General features: G+C 44.6%; 1 protein-coding gene across 1 annotated transcript in view; it reads right to left on the bottom strand.

Moving 5' to 3' along the window:
- The window catches only part of LOC119394209 (uncharacterized), a 36,461-nt gene extending 31,662 nt beyond the window's left edge, over positions 1-4,799 (bottom strand). The window contains exon 1 of the mRNA XM_037661484.2: positions 4,385-4,799. Coding sequence (XP_037517412.1) covers positions 4,385-4,436 — 52 coding nt within the window. The 5' untranslated portion in view covers positions 4,437-4,799. The remainder of the gene's footprint in view (positions 1-4,384) is intronic.
- Positions 4,800-13,834: the final 9,035 nt, after the last annotated feature.

The following is a 13,834-nucleotide window of genomic DNA, read 5'->3' as shown; positions in this document are numbered from 1 at the left end:
CGACGTTTGTCATCGGCGTCGTATTCTTCAAAGTGGCTAGCCTCTATTATGCAGTAATAATCAGTCGAACAGACAATTCGACCAGGGAATTCATATATGACGCTAATTGTTGCGTATAACTGTGGTGTAATGATTGCGACGTAAATTCAAATTGATCGACGGGGTCGAAAAATAGCCCGTTCCGTCGCTGGGATTTGAACCCACAAACTTCGAGTTACTTGTCTCGAACTCTATTAATTGAGCTACTACGGAATGCCTATCCACTTCGTTGGGCATTTCTGTGCATGTATTCCTTGGGAGTGCTAGTCAGCGCCGCTCGTAGCCCAGCCAGCGAGTGTGGAACTCTTTTTCGCTGGAGGGCGTCACGGATGTTAAAGGCGAAGCATTTCTTAGTGAACCAAATGCACTTTTCTTCCACTTCAATTCATTTCAGTTAACGTCACACTTAGTATAACACGGTTAAACACAACGATTAGCGTACTGTATGCTTTACCTCGCCTAACTGTCTGTTGCTTTACCTCGCCTAACTGTCTAGGTTGTGTCGAACGTAATGTCACGCGAGCTCTTTTGTGCATTTCTATGTGACCCGTTTGTTACGCGCAGTACAACCACTGCCTTTCGTGATCCGCGCACGAATGTAAGGGAACCTTCTAGATTATTTCAGAATCTTGTAATAGGCTTGAGTGCCAAAACACGAACAGTTGAATTTATTCTGGAACTAGCACGGCCACCAGCAATAAGACTCAAAAGTTTGATGCCGCATGTATAAATGCCGACGCGTCTAAACTACAGATCAGATTATTGACGACCGACGCTGTGTTCGCCGCTATCAGTGTAAGCGTGTATCGCTTGTAGTTTGACTTCTCGTTTACCGGGCACAGGTTTGCTCAAATAAAAAGTTTCGTCTTGAACCCCCTGACTGCTGCCTTCTCCGATTGCTGCCTTTTCCGACTGCTGCCTTCTCCAACGTCACGACCACTTGACAATATAAACGAGCCTCTCTGAAAAATTCCCTTTCTTTCGTTTAGTCGTTGCTATGGCTTATGAAGGAAAAGTCACAGTTTCGCAGCAAGCACCAAGCAACGAATGCGATAGAAATAAATTCGAATGTTATATAAAATACGGTTAGCTGCTACAACATGGCGCATCCAACCTAGCGTATTTCAACAAAACGCCAGTATAAGGAAACACGACCGCGGCAGCGTGCGAAGCCACCTTTGTGCTGTGTGCCACTTTATCGCTAACGAAGAATCTCGGGGAATGGTCGAGTGCTGATAACAAGAGACTGGACCAAGGAATCAGAGCATCCATTGCTTTACAGATAAGCCTACTAATTTGCTTGTCTTTTTCAAAGAATGTCTTTGTGCCACCTGTTGTCTTCCCAATCAGTTTCGTTTAGAGTCATTTCAGCATTCGTAGCGTTTACTTGAGGGCTAGTTGGTACATGTTAAAAAAAAACACCGAAAAGACTGGACACAAAAGAAGGAACACACCACAAGCACATAGCACAATGGAGCAGGCACGTAGCCATGAATTGTTTTTCGGAGGGGGGTGGGGGGCAAGGCCTAATTGTTCGAAAGAAAGTCTTTCCATGGCAAAAAGAAAACAAAAACGTTGCCCGGGAATATAGAAGGCTTTAAGAATTTCGAAGGGGGAGAAGCCTGCCCCCCCCCCCTGCCTACGTGCCTGCAATGGAGCGTTCGTAGATTCTGTTACACCTTGTCTGGTGACGCATAACCTGTGCTAGATTTTGTTTTTTAATCGTACGCCCCAGGAGCAGGCTAAAAAAGTTTCTCTCAGGTGTACAGTGCTCGGCGATTGAAACGCGATAATCGGAGCGCGTGGCTGCCGGCAGTGAGGGCGAGAGCATTCGTGACGCATGGCGACTGCAATTACTAAAGAGTCGTTCAGTCTGTGGTCCTCGGTGGTGCCGGCGGAGCGCTGGAATCCTTCCTAACGCACGTCCGCCAGCTCTAGCCGCTTCGCGGCGTCGTCACCTGAGCACACTGTTCCGAAGCCATGGCGACTAGCGTTCCGTCGGTACCACCAGGAACAACCGACTGGATGGCTCTCTACATGATGCTGCCACCATGCACCACGGACGCTCTCGCCCACACCGCCAGAAGCCACGCGCTTCGAGCATCGCCTTTCAGTCGCTGACCACTGTACATGCCCACCATTTTCTGAGCTGGTCTCTATCATCGTCAACTCTGCAACTTGTAAACATAAAGGTCTACATGCCAAGTCATCTTTGCATTCACCTTGATATGAAACACTTTTTCTTGCTGAATGCAGTGTATTGCGGCATAATGGTTATGAGTATCCATGTTCAGAACATTGCAATGTTGATATGCACTCTTGAATAAGGCTCCACTCTTCGTTTTCTTTTTTTCCTTCTTTTTATCCCGCATTCCCTTCCCCACTGCAGGGTAGCAAACCGGCCGTGCCTCTGGTTGACGTCCCCGCCTTTGCTATTCCTCGTCTCTCTTTCTCTCGTATTTTCTGCACTTTTTTGTTTACTTTGCGTCTGTATAGTGATCGAACCGACAACACAAGGAAAACACTAAACATCAGACAAAGTCGGAAGTTTAGAGCTTCCGTTTTCCTTTCAGAAACACGGTTTGCAAACTGAAAAGGCAGCTTCTTTTCTAACGAACCTGGTCTTTTGGGGCTCTTGGGCTTTTGGGGCAAGTTTGTTACATCTAAAGTGATCAAACTGCTGGATGATATACGGATAAGAGAGACGCACAGGAGGGGCGCTAACTTTCAAGTGAATGTTTATTTCCATAAACAGCGGTACTTATAGACACGCGCGCATATAAAGGCTTCAACGACCGCCCATTAAAAACAGCAGCGCCCAGAGACTCGAATTGATTTGCAGTCACAGCAACAAAATTTGAAATTTAGCGCCCGTTCCGTGTACCTGTGTTGTACGTGTCTCCCAGCGATATGATGATTTGAAGTATTTGAATTCGCACCGTCTCAGTTTGAATGGCAGAGTATACTGCTTTAGTGTCTACAGTATACTTTAGATGTTAATACTGGGGCGAATTGTGACAGCAGCGGTCATGGGAAAGTAGCTAATGTTTTCATCCCGCTCGAGCCTATGGTGCCCGATGAGTGCTGCTTTCTCTGTGCGCCGGCGTTTTTCATCTTCATTACAACGTATAATATATGCCGTTAAGGCTCCTTAGTCACGCAGTATACATAAGTAAAGGATTAGCTTATGGAAGTTGCTAGTTGTCGCACCTGTCATTACCCTACAGATAGTGCACGGCAGGCGGCTGAAAAACGAGCGCGGCTCCATGATAATCGTTCCAATCACTGCAATTTAACCAGTTCTGGTAACCGATGTAAGGTAATTCACGAACGAGAGACCTTGACGGGTGGCCTTATTATAAGCTCCAATGTATTATGGCGATTGTTACCAGTCTCGTCCAAGGTGCAATTTATGCGTGAAAAATCTAGAGGTCCTGTTTTCTTTTCTGTAGTCAAACGCTTGAACAGACGACGACATATGTGTGGCGTGCTAAGTCAGTAATGACGCGAAGCCACAATAACAAGTATATTTCGCTGAAAAGAAGGCCGCGGCTGACATTCCAGTCGGGGTGATACCTCGCCAGACGTGACTGCCCGAAACCTCTCGGCACGGGCAGCTCGCGAACCTAACCTGGTTTTTCAGGCCTGCTGCCGTTCTCTTCATCGTCGGCGATGCTGCTCAAACGTAAGCGTTTTGCTTGAATTGTCCGAGTTGGTATTAGGTAGTAATACCAAGTAGGTATTATTACCAACGATATAGGTATTATCTCTAGTGAAACTTCTTCGGCTTTTCATGTCTTTAAATGGCTATAAAACTGATGATACTCGAGACTTTAGAGCGTAGACATGGAAATATAATTCGTAGTATTTGGTCTTGCGAGCCTGACGCGTTAACTTTTGCCTTCCCTCTATGACACAAAGCTTAAAACTGAGCGGGTGCTTCCTTAAGCAGGCACAAAGTAAGCTACACCAGGAGGATTTATTCTGCTTGGGCACACAATCGGAACAGCCTGTCCGTGTAATCAAAAAAAATAATGAATGTATAGCTCAGAGCGTCACTTAATCTTGTTTAGTTCATTGTGCTAAGCAGGGGTAAGTGACACACTCAAGAATACGCGCATTATTGGATGACATGAGTTTTGGGTTCTGAAGTAAAAATCTCTGACTATGTCTTTTAGATCTACCGCTTTGTTTCTTATTTGTATCGGTATTTGACAGCATGACTTCGTGCGCCTCGCCATGCTTTACAGTGAGGCGGTCTCTCACCACCCTTTGCAGTGGGGCAGCTTTACTGTGCGAAACCGATGCGAAAGCGAGCACGCGCCTTGTGTCCGTCGCCACTCACCTGCCAAAAGAAGCACCACGAGCGGGAACAGAAGACACAGCTGGTACTTCATTGCCCGGCAATGTTTCCAGAGGGGCGGGACTATCCCTCCAAGCACACGATGAACAGTGTCAATGCCATTGCCCTGTCCAAAACATGTGCGCGCATGTTTTGTATCTCATCCGATGCGCTGGCGCTGAGTTCGCACTGTTGTCAGACGTATCTTCCGGATCACCGAAGGGGGGCGATATATTTTTTGTCAGACGCAGAATCACGCGATGTCACCAGCGGAGGAATGTCACCAGCGTCGAATCAACAACCCATCACGAACCGAAGAGGGCGGCAGTGGCGCTCGTCACCGTTCGTCCTAGAGACCGAACTCCGGCCGAATGAGATGAAAGAAACGGGCGACGCATCTTCGACCGCAGTCTGGCGCACACTCGCGTTTGCCAGCCGTTCGGCGCTTCTTTTCAGAGCGGGTGAGGGGGCACGCGGTCTCGCGAGCGGTGCGTGACGTCACAGGCCCGTCGACAGGGCCCAGGTGCCCCCTCGCGGTCCGCCTCCGAGCGCGAACCCGGCGCGACGCTTGCGGTTCCTCTCGGTCCCGCCAAGCGATTTCGCGGGTTGGAGGGACAAACTAGCGCCGTTCAATACGTCGTGCGCGACGACAGCCCGGCTTAGCGCTCTGCGGCGAAAGTACGCTTTGTGCCGCCCGGAGCAACTTATTTTCAGGTCTCCGTTCCGAGTTGTTACGAGGGAGGACTATTGATTACGTCATGCTGAAGGTTAACTGTCCGCGTACATTTTTGGGTGTATGAACATTGAATGCACTTTTCTAGTATCCAAGTTGGGTACTGCTGCCTTCAATCTCGATATTGCTAACAGAGGTTGGCTTTTGTAATTTTTGTGTTCATTCAAGTATCCAAGAACTGTCAAAACTATGAAAAGCAATTAGGCTCGTAGGTTTGAACATGTACCATAGCGACTGTAAAACCCGTCGGACCTAATATGCTGCACAAAGTACACGGGTCGTGGCAAATCATGTCCATTGAAACTGAAATAAATGTGCGCAGCGGAAGCAAGACACGTGTAAGTAGACAGGAGTAGACAGGTCGTCCTGTCTACTTCTTTTACTTGTGATCTGTCCCCTGCGCAGTTTCATTTCCGTGTCAATGTCTCACCAACTAGCCCTCCAGCGCACTTTACTTCATGTTCATTTGTCGCTCAAACAGTTGTCTCTCGTCGCGGTACGCGGTGCTTTCAAGTAATATGTGCTCCACTGTCTCCATGCTGCCGCACTTATCACAGTGGGGACTAGTTGTAAGCCCTATGCGGTTCAAATAACTGCTCGTGTATGCGACGTTCAGTCGAAGACGATGACACAGTGTCTCTAGGTGGCGCTATTTAATTGCCTATTTCAAAATGACGTTTAATGATTGACTATTTCCTATAGACAAGCATTAACTTATCTGACATCCTAATTCTAAATATTTGTATAAGGTTCACTTGCAGATTTATTATTAGTTTATATTCTCTATTTTTATTGTTATTTTTCTCGCTTTTCAGGAATTTTCAATCCAATAACCCATTCTTATACAGAGTTGCACGCCAGCGGTTATATGGACGCCAGCAAAATCTCTCTTGTTCCAGTAAAGTCTCTCTCTCTCTCTCTGTGTAACATGTAGCACAATACTGCGAAATAGAGCAGCAAAAATATGCAATTTATGTGTTTGAAAGCAAACACGGATTCCTCGAAATGAAACACACGCGTGCTTCGAAAACCAGTCAGAACACTTGTACTTGCATTTCCATATATACTTTCACTTTTACCGTCTTCATTCACAACTTTCTAGAGCATGAGGTAAAAACACTTTTTTTCGTTTTTCTTTTCGTACGAATACATCTGCGTATTAAAGCAGAACTGTGTGCTTCATTGATGATACTTTTCTTTGGCATACTACGATGAACGCGCCTAGAGCATTATTTTCACCTATAGTTACAGCAGCACACACATCCTCGGGAAAAATTCAACCGTTCGTTAATACGACGCAACGTCGACAAATACAGCGCATCCCCGGAAAAAGATATAACAAACTCGCAGTTTGCCGTTTCCAGAATGAGTACTCTTGTAATCGTAATCAATCAATCAATCAATCAATCAATCAATCAATCAATCAATCAATCAATCAATCAATCAATCAATCAATCAATCAATCAATCAATCAATCAATCAATCAATCAATCAATCAATCAATCAATCAATCAATCGTATCATTTCGAAGATGGTTATATCAAATTCAGACAGCGTGAATGCTCTCGCGGGCAGTATGCTTTGATATTTCGTCTGTAGATTAGTGTCTTTAATTTTGATCTTTCATAAGTACTTGCATTGGTATGCCAGACTTAAAACTTTGCGCTATAGTTTTAGCAACTGAAACAGATACACTGACATGCTAGCCAGATGCGACTTACAGGGTTTTAGATGAGGTAGGCCAGTTGAGATGTGATGTACGAGTTTGATCTTTTATTTTTCCTTTATCTGCTCAAGCGTTACCCGTTTCGTCTAAGGAAGCCGTGGGAGACTACGACATTGTCTTTGGTATAGACACTCGGGAAGCTCTGGCGTGGGTGGAACAAACGATCCCTGCGAAGCATAGGAAGGGATTAACGAGCACCAGCTGCAGAGGAACTCAGCCGTCCTATCTTCTAAGAAGCGCTGCTCCTAGGGGCTTAGTGCTTTCAAGTGAAGTAGAGAAGCTGGCTCGAAGGAGCGTCCGTATAATCCCTCTCCTAATCCATTAGTAATGCAGACCTTGTAAATAGCCCCAGAAATAGCTATTCTCCAAGCTTAAGTAATGCGTTGACGAAGGATTTGTGCTTGTGTATTTAAGTTTATTTCTGTGCGAAGCGAAAAATGAACGAAGTCTAGGAGGAAGGAGCACACAGATTTGCTCGCAGCTCAGATAAAATATTGAAAACAAAGATACACGGGCGCATACATAATGTAGTGCGCGCAATCTCAAGCTCATGTTTAAATATTTTCTGAGAAACGCCGAGGTTATTCAATGCTTGACATTTTGGCACTTAATTGAAGTAGTTAGCTTGCTCTTAATTAGTTGTTATAATTATGAAAGTGTCAAAAGTGGAAGGAGGGTGGTGGGGCAGTATTGAGGGTAAAAGAATAGTGATGGAGGTCAAAGTGAGGTATTGCTTTGATGACACGCAAGGCATTTTGACGTTTCCCACTAATGAGGAAAAGTTTGCGTAGAAAATGAACACCCACCAAATAACTGCTTACTCGAACATATTTAATAGCAGCCGGCATCATAATCTCACTCACAAATGTTGTGGATCACAGGGCTGCTTCACAGCTCTGCGAGTTTCCTTGGTGTTCATAATCAATAAATTTTGCGATGTCTCGGGGCGCCACGAGAAGAAATACGTTTGTTGTCACCGACGTGCGGCTCGATATAATGGCGGAGCAGCTTGCTTCTCCGCTGAGATTTTGATGGCGCTCTTACTTCGTGTGGGCGGGTAGGCAGTCCGATGGTTCTTGCTTAGATGAAGAACCAATTTTGAATATTCGCGCCTCTATAAGCAGTCGAAATATGCTTTAACAAAAGGGGCTTGGGGAAGAGAACAAAATATAAGCTTTGAATGACCAAGTGAGAGAGCTCTTGAAGACCGGCGAGGTTTGCTTGTCGGCATGTCGAGCCCGAAATTCCCGAAGAACACGGTACCAAGTGCATAGGACACGCAAGACGCAACACATCAATTAACAGAGTAACGTACTCCAATGACACATAGCGGAGTAAAAGAAAGTCCAAAAGTTCTTTTTATTACGTGAGGCGCGCGTAAGAACGTCCATTAGAGCAAATTGTAAATGTTATAAGGCCACATACTTAGGCTCTTGTTTTTATATCATGTAGCCAGCAAGCTCAGATCAAGTGGGCTCTGTAACACAGATGTCGGACACAACATACAGCTAGCTACACCATTGTGATGATTCAGTTTTGGTTTGGCCGCGTTAGAATCTAAAAGAGCTGTGTGAAGAAAGAGAAAGACGAAGTTGTGCGGGGAGGCCGTCGCCGCGTTCTATATGAGTAGAAAAAAACTTGTATCAATATACTGCACGTATGTTCGTCCAATGCTTGAATTCGGGTGCATCTTACACATTGGGGTTGCTGCTTACAAGCTTCATCCCTTTGTAGTTCTCGAGAAACAAGCTTTGGGATTATGCTTAAGTTTTCGTAAATTTGTTGCAATAAAAGTCTTGTATATGGAAGCTAGACTCCCCTCACTTGCTACCCGGTTTAAATTGTTAGCAGTACAGTCATTTCTAAGGCTGTATGAATATCGCGTTAGGCGTTGCAAGACAGGTTTTTATTGCACGTCCTGACTTGTATTTTGGATTATGTTGGCCGCGATTTCATACGCCTCAAATTTTAGTTATTGAAAGCTTTCTTGATAAAATAAACGTTCAAGTTAATGACCTGTGTATAATCAGTAATAGTTACAACTCTATTAAAATACAGTTTGATGATATTTTTCCGAATAATGCAAAACTATTGTCATACCGCTTATTAAAGGCTATATTAAGCGATTACCTGGGACATATGCCAATTAAGACAATGCTGGCGACGGATGCTTCCCAAAGTGAAGAAAAATGTGGAATTGGGATTTTCTCTGCTACTCTAGACTGGTCGTTTTCCCTTCGTCTTCCAGATTTTGTGCCCATCTTTGTAGCCGAATTTTTAGCTATCAGTCTAGCTCTACGTAAATTATAAGCATCAATAAGATCCGCAAAAATTTTGACGGACTCACTATCAGTATGTTCCTCCTTCACTGCAAATGAGGACTCGTACGTTTTGAATGCTTTCAAATCATTAGTTCCACTGCACATAAATTTCATCAAGTTAGTGTGGGTTCCTGGGCATAAGGGCCTATTTATGAATGAAATGGCAGATACGCTAGCTAGGACATCATTGAATGGCCCGGTAATTCAGGTATTGCCCGCATCCAACTTCATTACAGGTGCTAGATTGAGGAGGAAAATGATGTTAGAGAAATTTTCCGCACCGTCATTAACGACCATATTACAATTCAAGCATTTAAATCATCAGTGGAATAGGAAAATATGTCAATCACGAGCAACAGAAGTCGCAGTCACAAGACTACGCTGTCAGACTCCCTATCAAAATTTTTATCTACAGATAGCTGGTCTGGCAGCTTCGCCTAATTGTTTTTTTTTTTTTTTGCGGAAGACGTGAGAGGGCGCAGCACTATCTCATTCCCTGCAAGAGGTACTCTACCTTGCGCAAAAATACCTTAGGCGTCGTTTTCCGTCTGCTTAGATTGGAATTAAATGAACAAAATGTACTGTCACACTGCCGCCGGGACTGTACAAGAAGTAGCCATCACGAGCACCTGCGACGTGCCATCTTGCAAGGACGAGACAACCAGGTCATCATACTGCCCGGCGCCTGTGTTCGCCACAACGGCATGATTGACGACGTCTCGAGTACGTGGCTGCTTGCAAGTTCGGCACGACCAATTCATCGTGCTGCCCGGCGCCTGTGTTGGTCGCAGCGGTACGAGTGAGTGGTCATCGACTTCATAAGCATTGGCTCACGAGCTTGCGGTGCTGTGCATAAACATTTACGTGGAAGATCATGTGTGGTATTTCACCAAGGCTGACGGTTACGTCGTTAGCGCGACGTCCCGTTTATGTGAACTGTGTCAGTTGTCTATGTAATTCAATTGGGATCCGTGCGAAATGATAAAGTAATTTTCTATGTCTGCCGTCTTGGCTCTGCGCGTCTGAGTTCATGGGCCCACGAGCCTTCACAACTTTGACTGTGACATAAGATAGACTGATTAAAGCCTACTACATTCATGCTGACACACTGCAGTGACGGTGGAAAACGGTCGGTGAGCGTTTAACGGTGTGAACGTCCATTTGCGGGGCAAGTCCGGGGCTACAAATTCAAGTAGGTTTCAAAGCACAACAGTGGACACAACAGGCGTTGATCGTTACGCAAATGTGGGTCCGCTATATAGCCAATAGTTATGCAGTTTGTAATCACTTGAGCTCACTGGCATTCTATCGTAGGAAACATCGTTCACTTCACGCGCGGTTTGGATTAGACAAAGCTCTTTTGAACATAATTAGCTAAATATTAATGAATTTTGAAATACGCAGACGCCTTTTGTACATGGAGAAAAATTTAGAACAGAGCGGATGTGTAAAGGATAAAGCAATGAATGTGTTGTAATGAATATTCATTTTCACTCCCTCTCTTTACTAAATAAGCATAGGTTATGTCATAACTGAATTAGCCATAATGAAATAAGGAGTAAACCTTGTTTACAAGTTTTGCAAGATGGATTTCTGTCTCGACAGGTACGTTTGCAAATGAAAAAAAAAAAAAACTGGCGCTATATCAAAGCGTCATACGAATATTATAAATGTAGTGCAAATATCTACTTCTCAATGTAGAGATTTATATGTAAATAAGCCGCTCATTTCTTGTCATCCAAGTTCCAAAGGCTTTTTCCAAACCTTATATTTCTCCGCGATTCTCCCCAATCAAATGAAGCGCTGCCAAAGCCAACCTGCACTGCCTGACTTGTGGTTTCTCTGCGGGCCACCATTGCCAAACGGCCCACTGACGTATGGCTAATTTCCAACTCCAACAAAACCTCTGATAACGCACAGAACTGCATCTGTGAACGTTAACGCTGGCCCCTTTCAGAATTTGAAGCACCACCTCTTATTTATTCAGAAACCAATGTTCTCTGTGTTTGATTATTAGTGCATTCGCTTCGAGTTTCTTCTGGGATTATCTTGGGGATGTTCATGCCAGTATTTCTAGCTGCGCATACGATGTGACTATATGAACTATTAGATGTTGTGACATCGCATCACTTCTAATTAGCAAACATTATTGCTAATTTCTCTGCGCTAAAATTGAGCCCTAAATATGTGACTTGATTGCGACGCCTATTTAACTCTCTGCACGCCGCCAAGTGGCCCACGCACATGGCATTTGATATCGCTAGTGCGCCACTGAATGCTAATGCAGAGGCGTGTATAGCTGCTGTGCTGAAGTGTGTAGAGCTGTTTTGCTTAAACCATAGGTGTGCGCGGGGGGGGGAGGGGGAGGGGGGGCCAGGGGGGCGGCCGCCCTCTCTAGTCATCTAAGAGGGGGGGGGGGGCGAAAATTATGCCCCTTATACATTACCTAATAGGGAGGGGGGCGCTGCGATGAACCTTCGCCCGCCTTCGCCCCCCACCCCCTGAAGGGGAACCCTGGTCACTGCCATGGCTTAAACAATACAAGTTACAGGTGTTTGATACCACTCAGCAGCTATTCTAAATGAAATATTTCTCCTTGGACTGATTAGGTAGCTTCTCTATACAGCGGTGTCTCTGACGTAATAAAGCTCAAGTTATGTGTTCAGCCAAAATATCACCGCTGTGCTCGTTGAAAGCAAAGTACGAGAAATTCATACGCAATGCAAAACCTTAATATCCTAATGTCGGTGTTTCGTTGTTCATCCAAAACTGCTCCAATTTTAATACACCGCATTGCACTCAGTAATCATTATTGAGCAAGCAACCCGCACGTTCGCTTCATTTCATGTCATGAATAGAGTTAGCGGAGCAGAGCGCGCATCCGTCGTTGTTTTTTTACTTCTCTTACCTGGCGTTCTTTTTTGCTGCATATAGCCTTACAGAGGGTGGGAAGCTTCCTACTCGGTGCAACTTTCCTTAGCATTTCTCTCTTCTTTCACGATGCATAGGCGGCATTTCTCGTAAAAATGCATTTTCTTCCGCTAAAGTTTGTAGCTCTGCTACTGATTGAGAGTTTTTTTTTTTAGTTCTGCCTGTGTCCTCTTTTATCCAGTCAGCACACCAATACACCTCATAAGGACCATGCTAGATTGTCTCGTTGGAACGTGAGATACAAAATAAGAGCAATACGTACATTTCCAAATTAAAGCGCTACTAGTTGGGTTCTTCATTGAAACGTGTGTTTCTGCTTGCTAAAGAAATCAGAGCTGTCTTGTTTAAACGCAGAGATGTTGAAATCACCGAGCAAACCAACGAAATGCCCTCGTCAAAGGATTCCTAGGTAGGATTATTTTTTAGATTTTGTGTCATTCCAACTTTATTGAGACGGGCTGTTGATGAGCTGGCATTAACGTTCTTCAGTGTTTCCTCGCAAATCCATTAGAGTGACTTGCACAATCAGCCAATTATTCAAATATCCCAGCAGAACCGCTGCAGCAAAGACGCGATATCGTGTATATATGATGCATGTCCTGTATTAGTATATGCTGAGGTGCATTCATTGGAAGACCATACCGTATTTTTCACAAGGCCTAGAGAAAAGGTTCTTTGGATTTAAGCATTTAAACGTTTTTTTTTTATATTTTCATGCTTAAGGTCTATACCGTCGTCAAGCGTATTCTCTATATGTCAGTAATGCTACAGTGTTTACGATGACGGGGAATCTGGCGTTCGTATGAAAACCGTTTTGTCGAAAGAAAGCACTGCGTCGTAAACCCACTTCCATCTTTAGAAACAAGGAGCAGATCCCATTCCTTGTCATTAAAGAGTTGTAAGGAGGCCCACATCAAAGCGGACGTTTGTACACGTCGACTGAGTTGGGAAATTCAAAGACTTCGCGGAAATTCAAAGCGGAGCTAGCTTAAAACTAATGAGCCTCTTAGGACATAACACGAAATATAAAGAAACGGGATAGGTTGTCAAAGCAGCAGCGTCCGCATGTTCGCTAATGAGCTGAAAGCGTCTTTCCCCGCAGAAATCTGACCATGTATTCCTTGAAGGAGCCCATCCGTGGAAAATGCTGCTAAGTTTGTTTATAGAGTGTTCAAGTGAAGCGACGTGCTTTTTTTGCCCATTAACTCTTTTGGCACGTAAGCGAGTCGTGAAATAATGTTTACTAGGACGCGACCTGAAAAGTGGCAGCTCACGCGTCCGTCAAAGGGCGTCACGCCCAGTGCAATGCGGCGATGAACGAATGCAGCCGTCCATGAACGAAATAACACTTTGAAGTAATTTAGCAGCGGTGCGCCAGCTTGCGTCTATGCCATATTTGGCCGGTTTCGCGCGCTTATTTACAGGACGGTTGAGTTCTAGTCAGATATATTTGAAACCACCACGTCTCGGAAAACAAACGACCAGGAAGATTTCAGCACAAAGTAAGCGCTTAATCACGAGATTATTTGGCGTGACATACAAATTAAAACTGATAATTTCGCGATTAAAGCAACAATGAAAAATTTGGAAACCGAAAGCTAGGTAAATAACACTTAGTATTGAGAATAATGCTTGTTGTAAGTGCACACGAATGCCGCTAATATGCAGCAGGCACAAGTTTCCTAGTGCACATGTTTTTTTTTTTCTTTAGTCTTGGGCCGAGTTACCTTGGACACAAGGTA

The sequence above is a fragment of the Rhipicephalus sanguineus genome, chromosome 5 (assembly GCF_013339695.2).
Source record: "Rhipicephalus sanguineus isolate Rsan-2018 chromosome 5, BIME_Rsan_1.4, whole genome shotgun sequence".
Classification (NCBI taxonomy): domain Eukaryota; kingdom Metazoa; phylum Arthropoda; class Arachnida; order Ixodida; family Ixodidae; genus Rhipicephalus; species Rhipicephalus sanguineus.
Note: the sequence above shows the minus strand (reverse complement) of the source record. Positions and strands in the feature narration are given on the sequence as shown.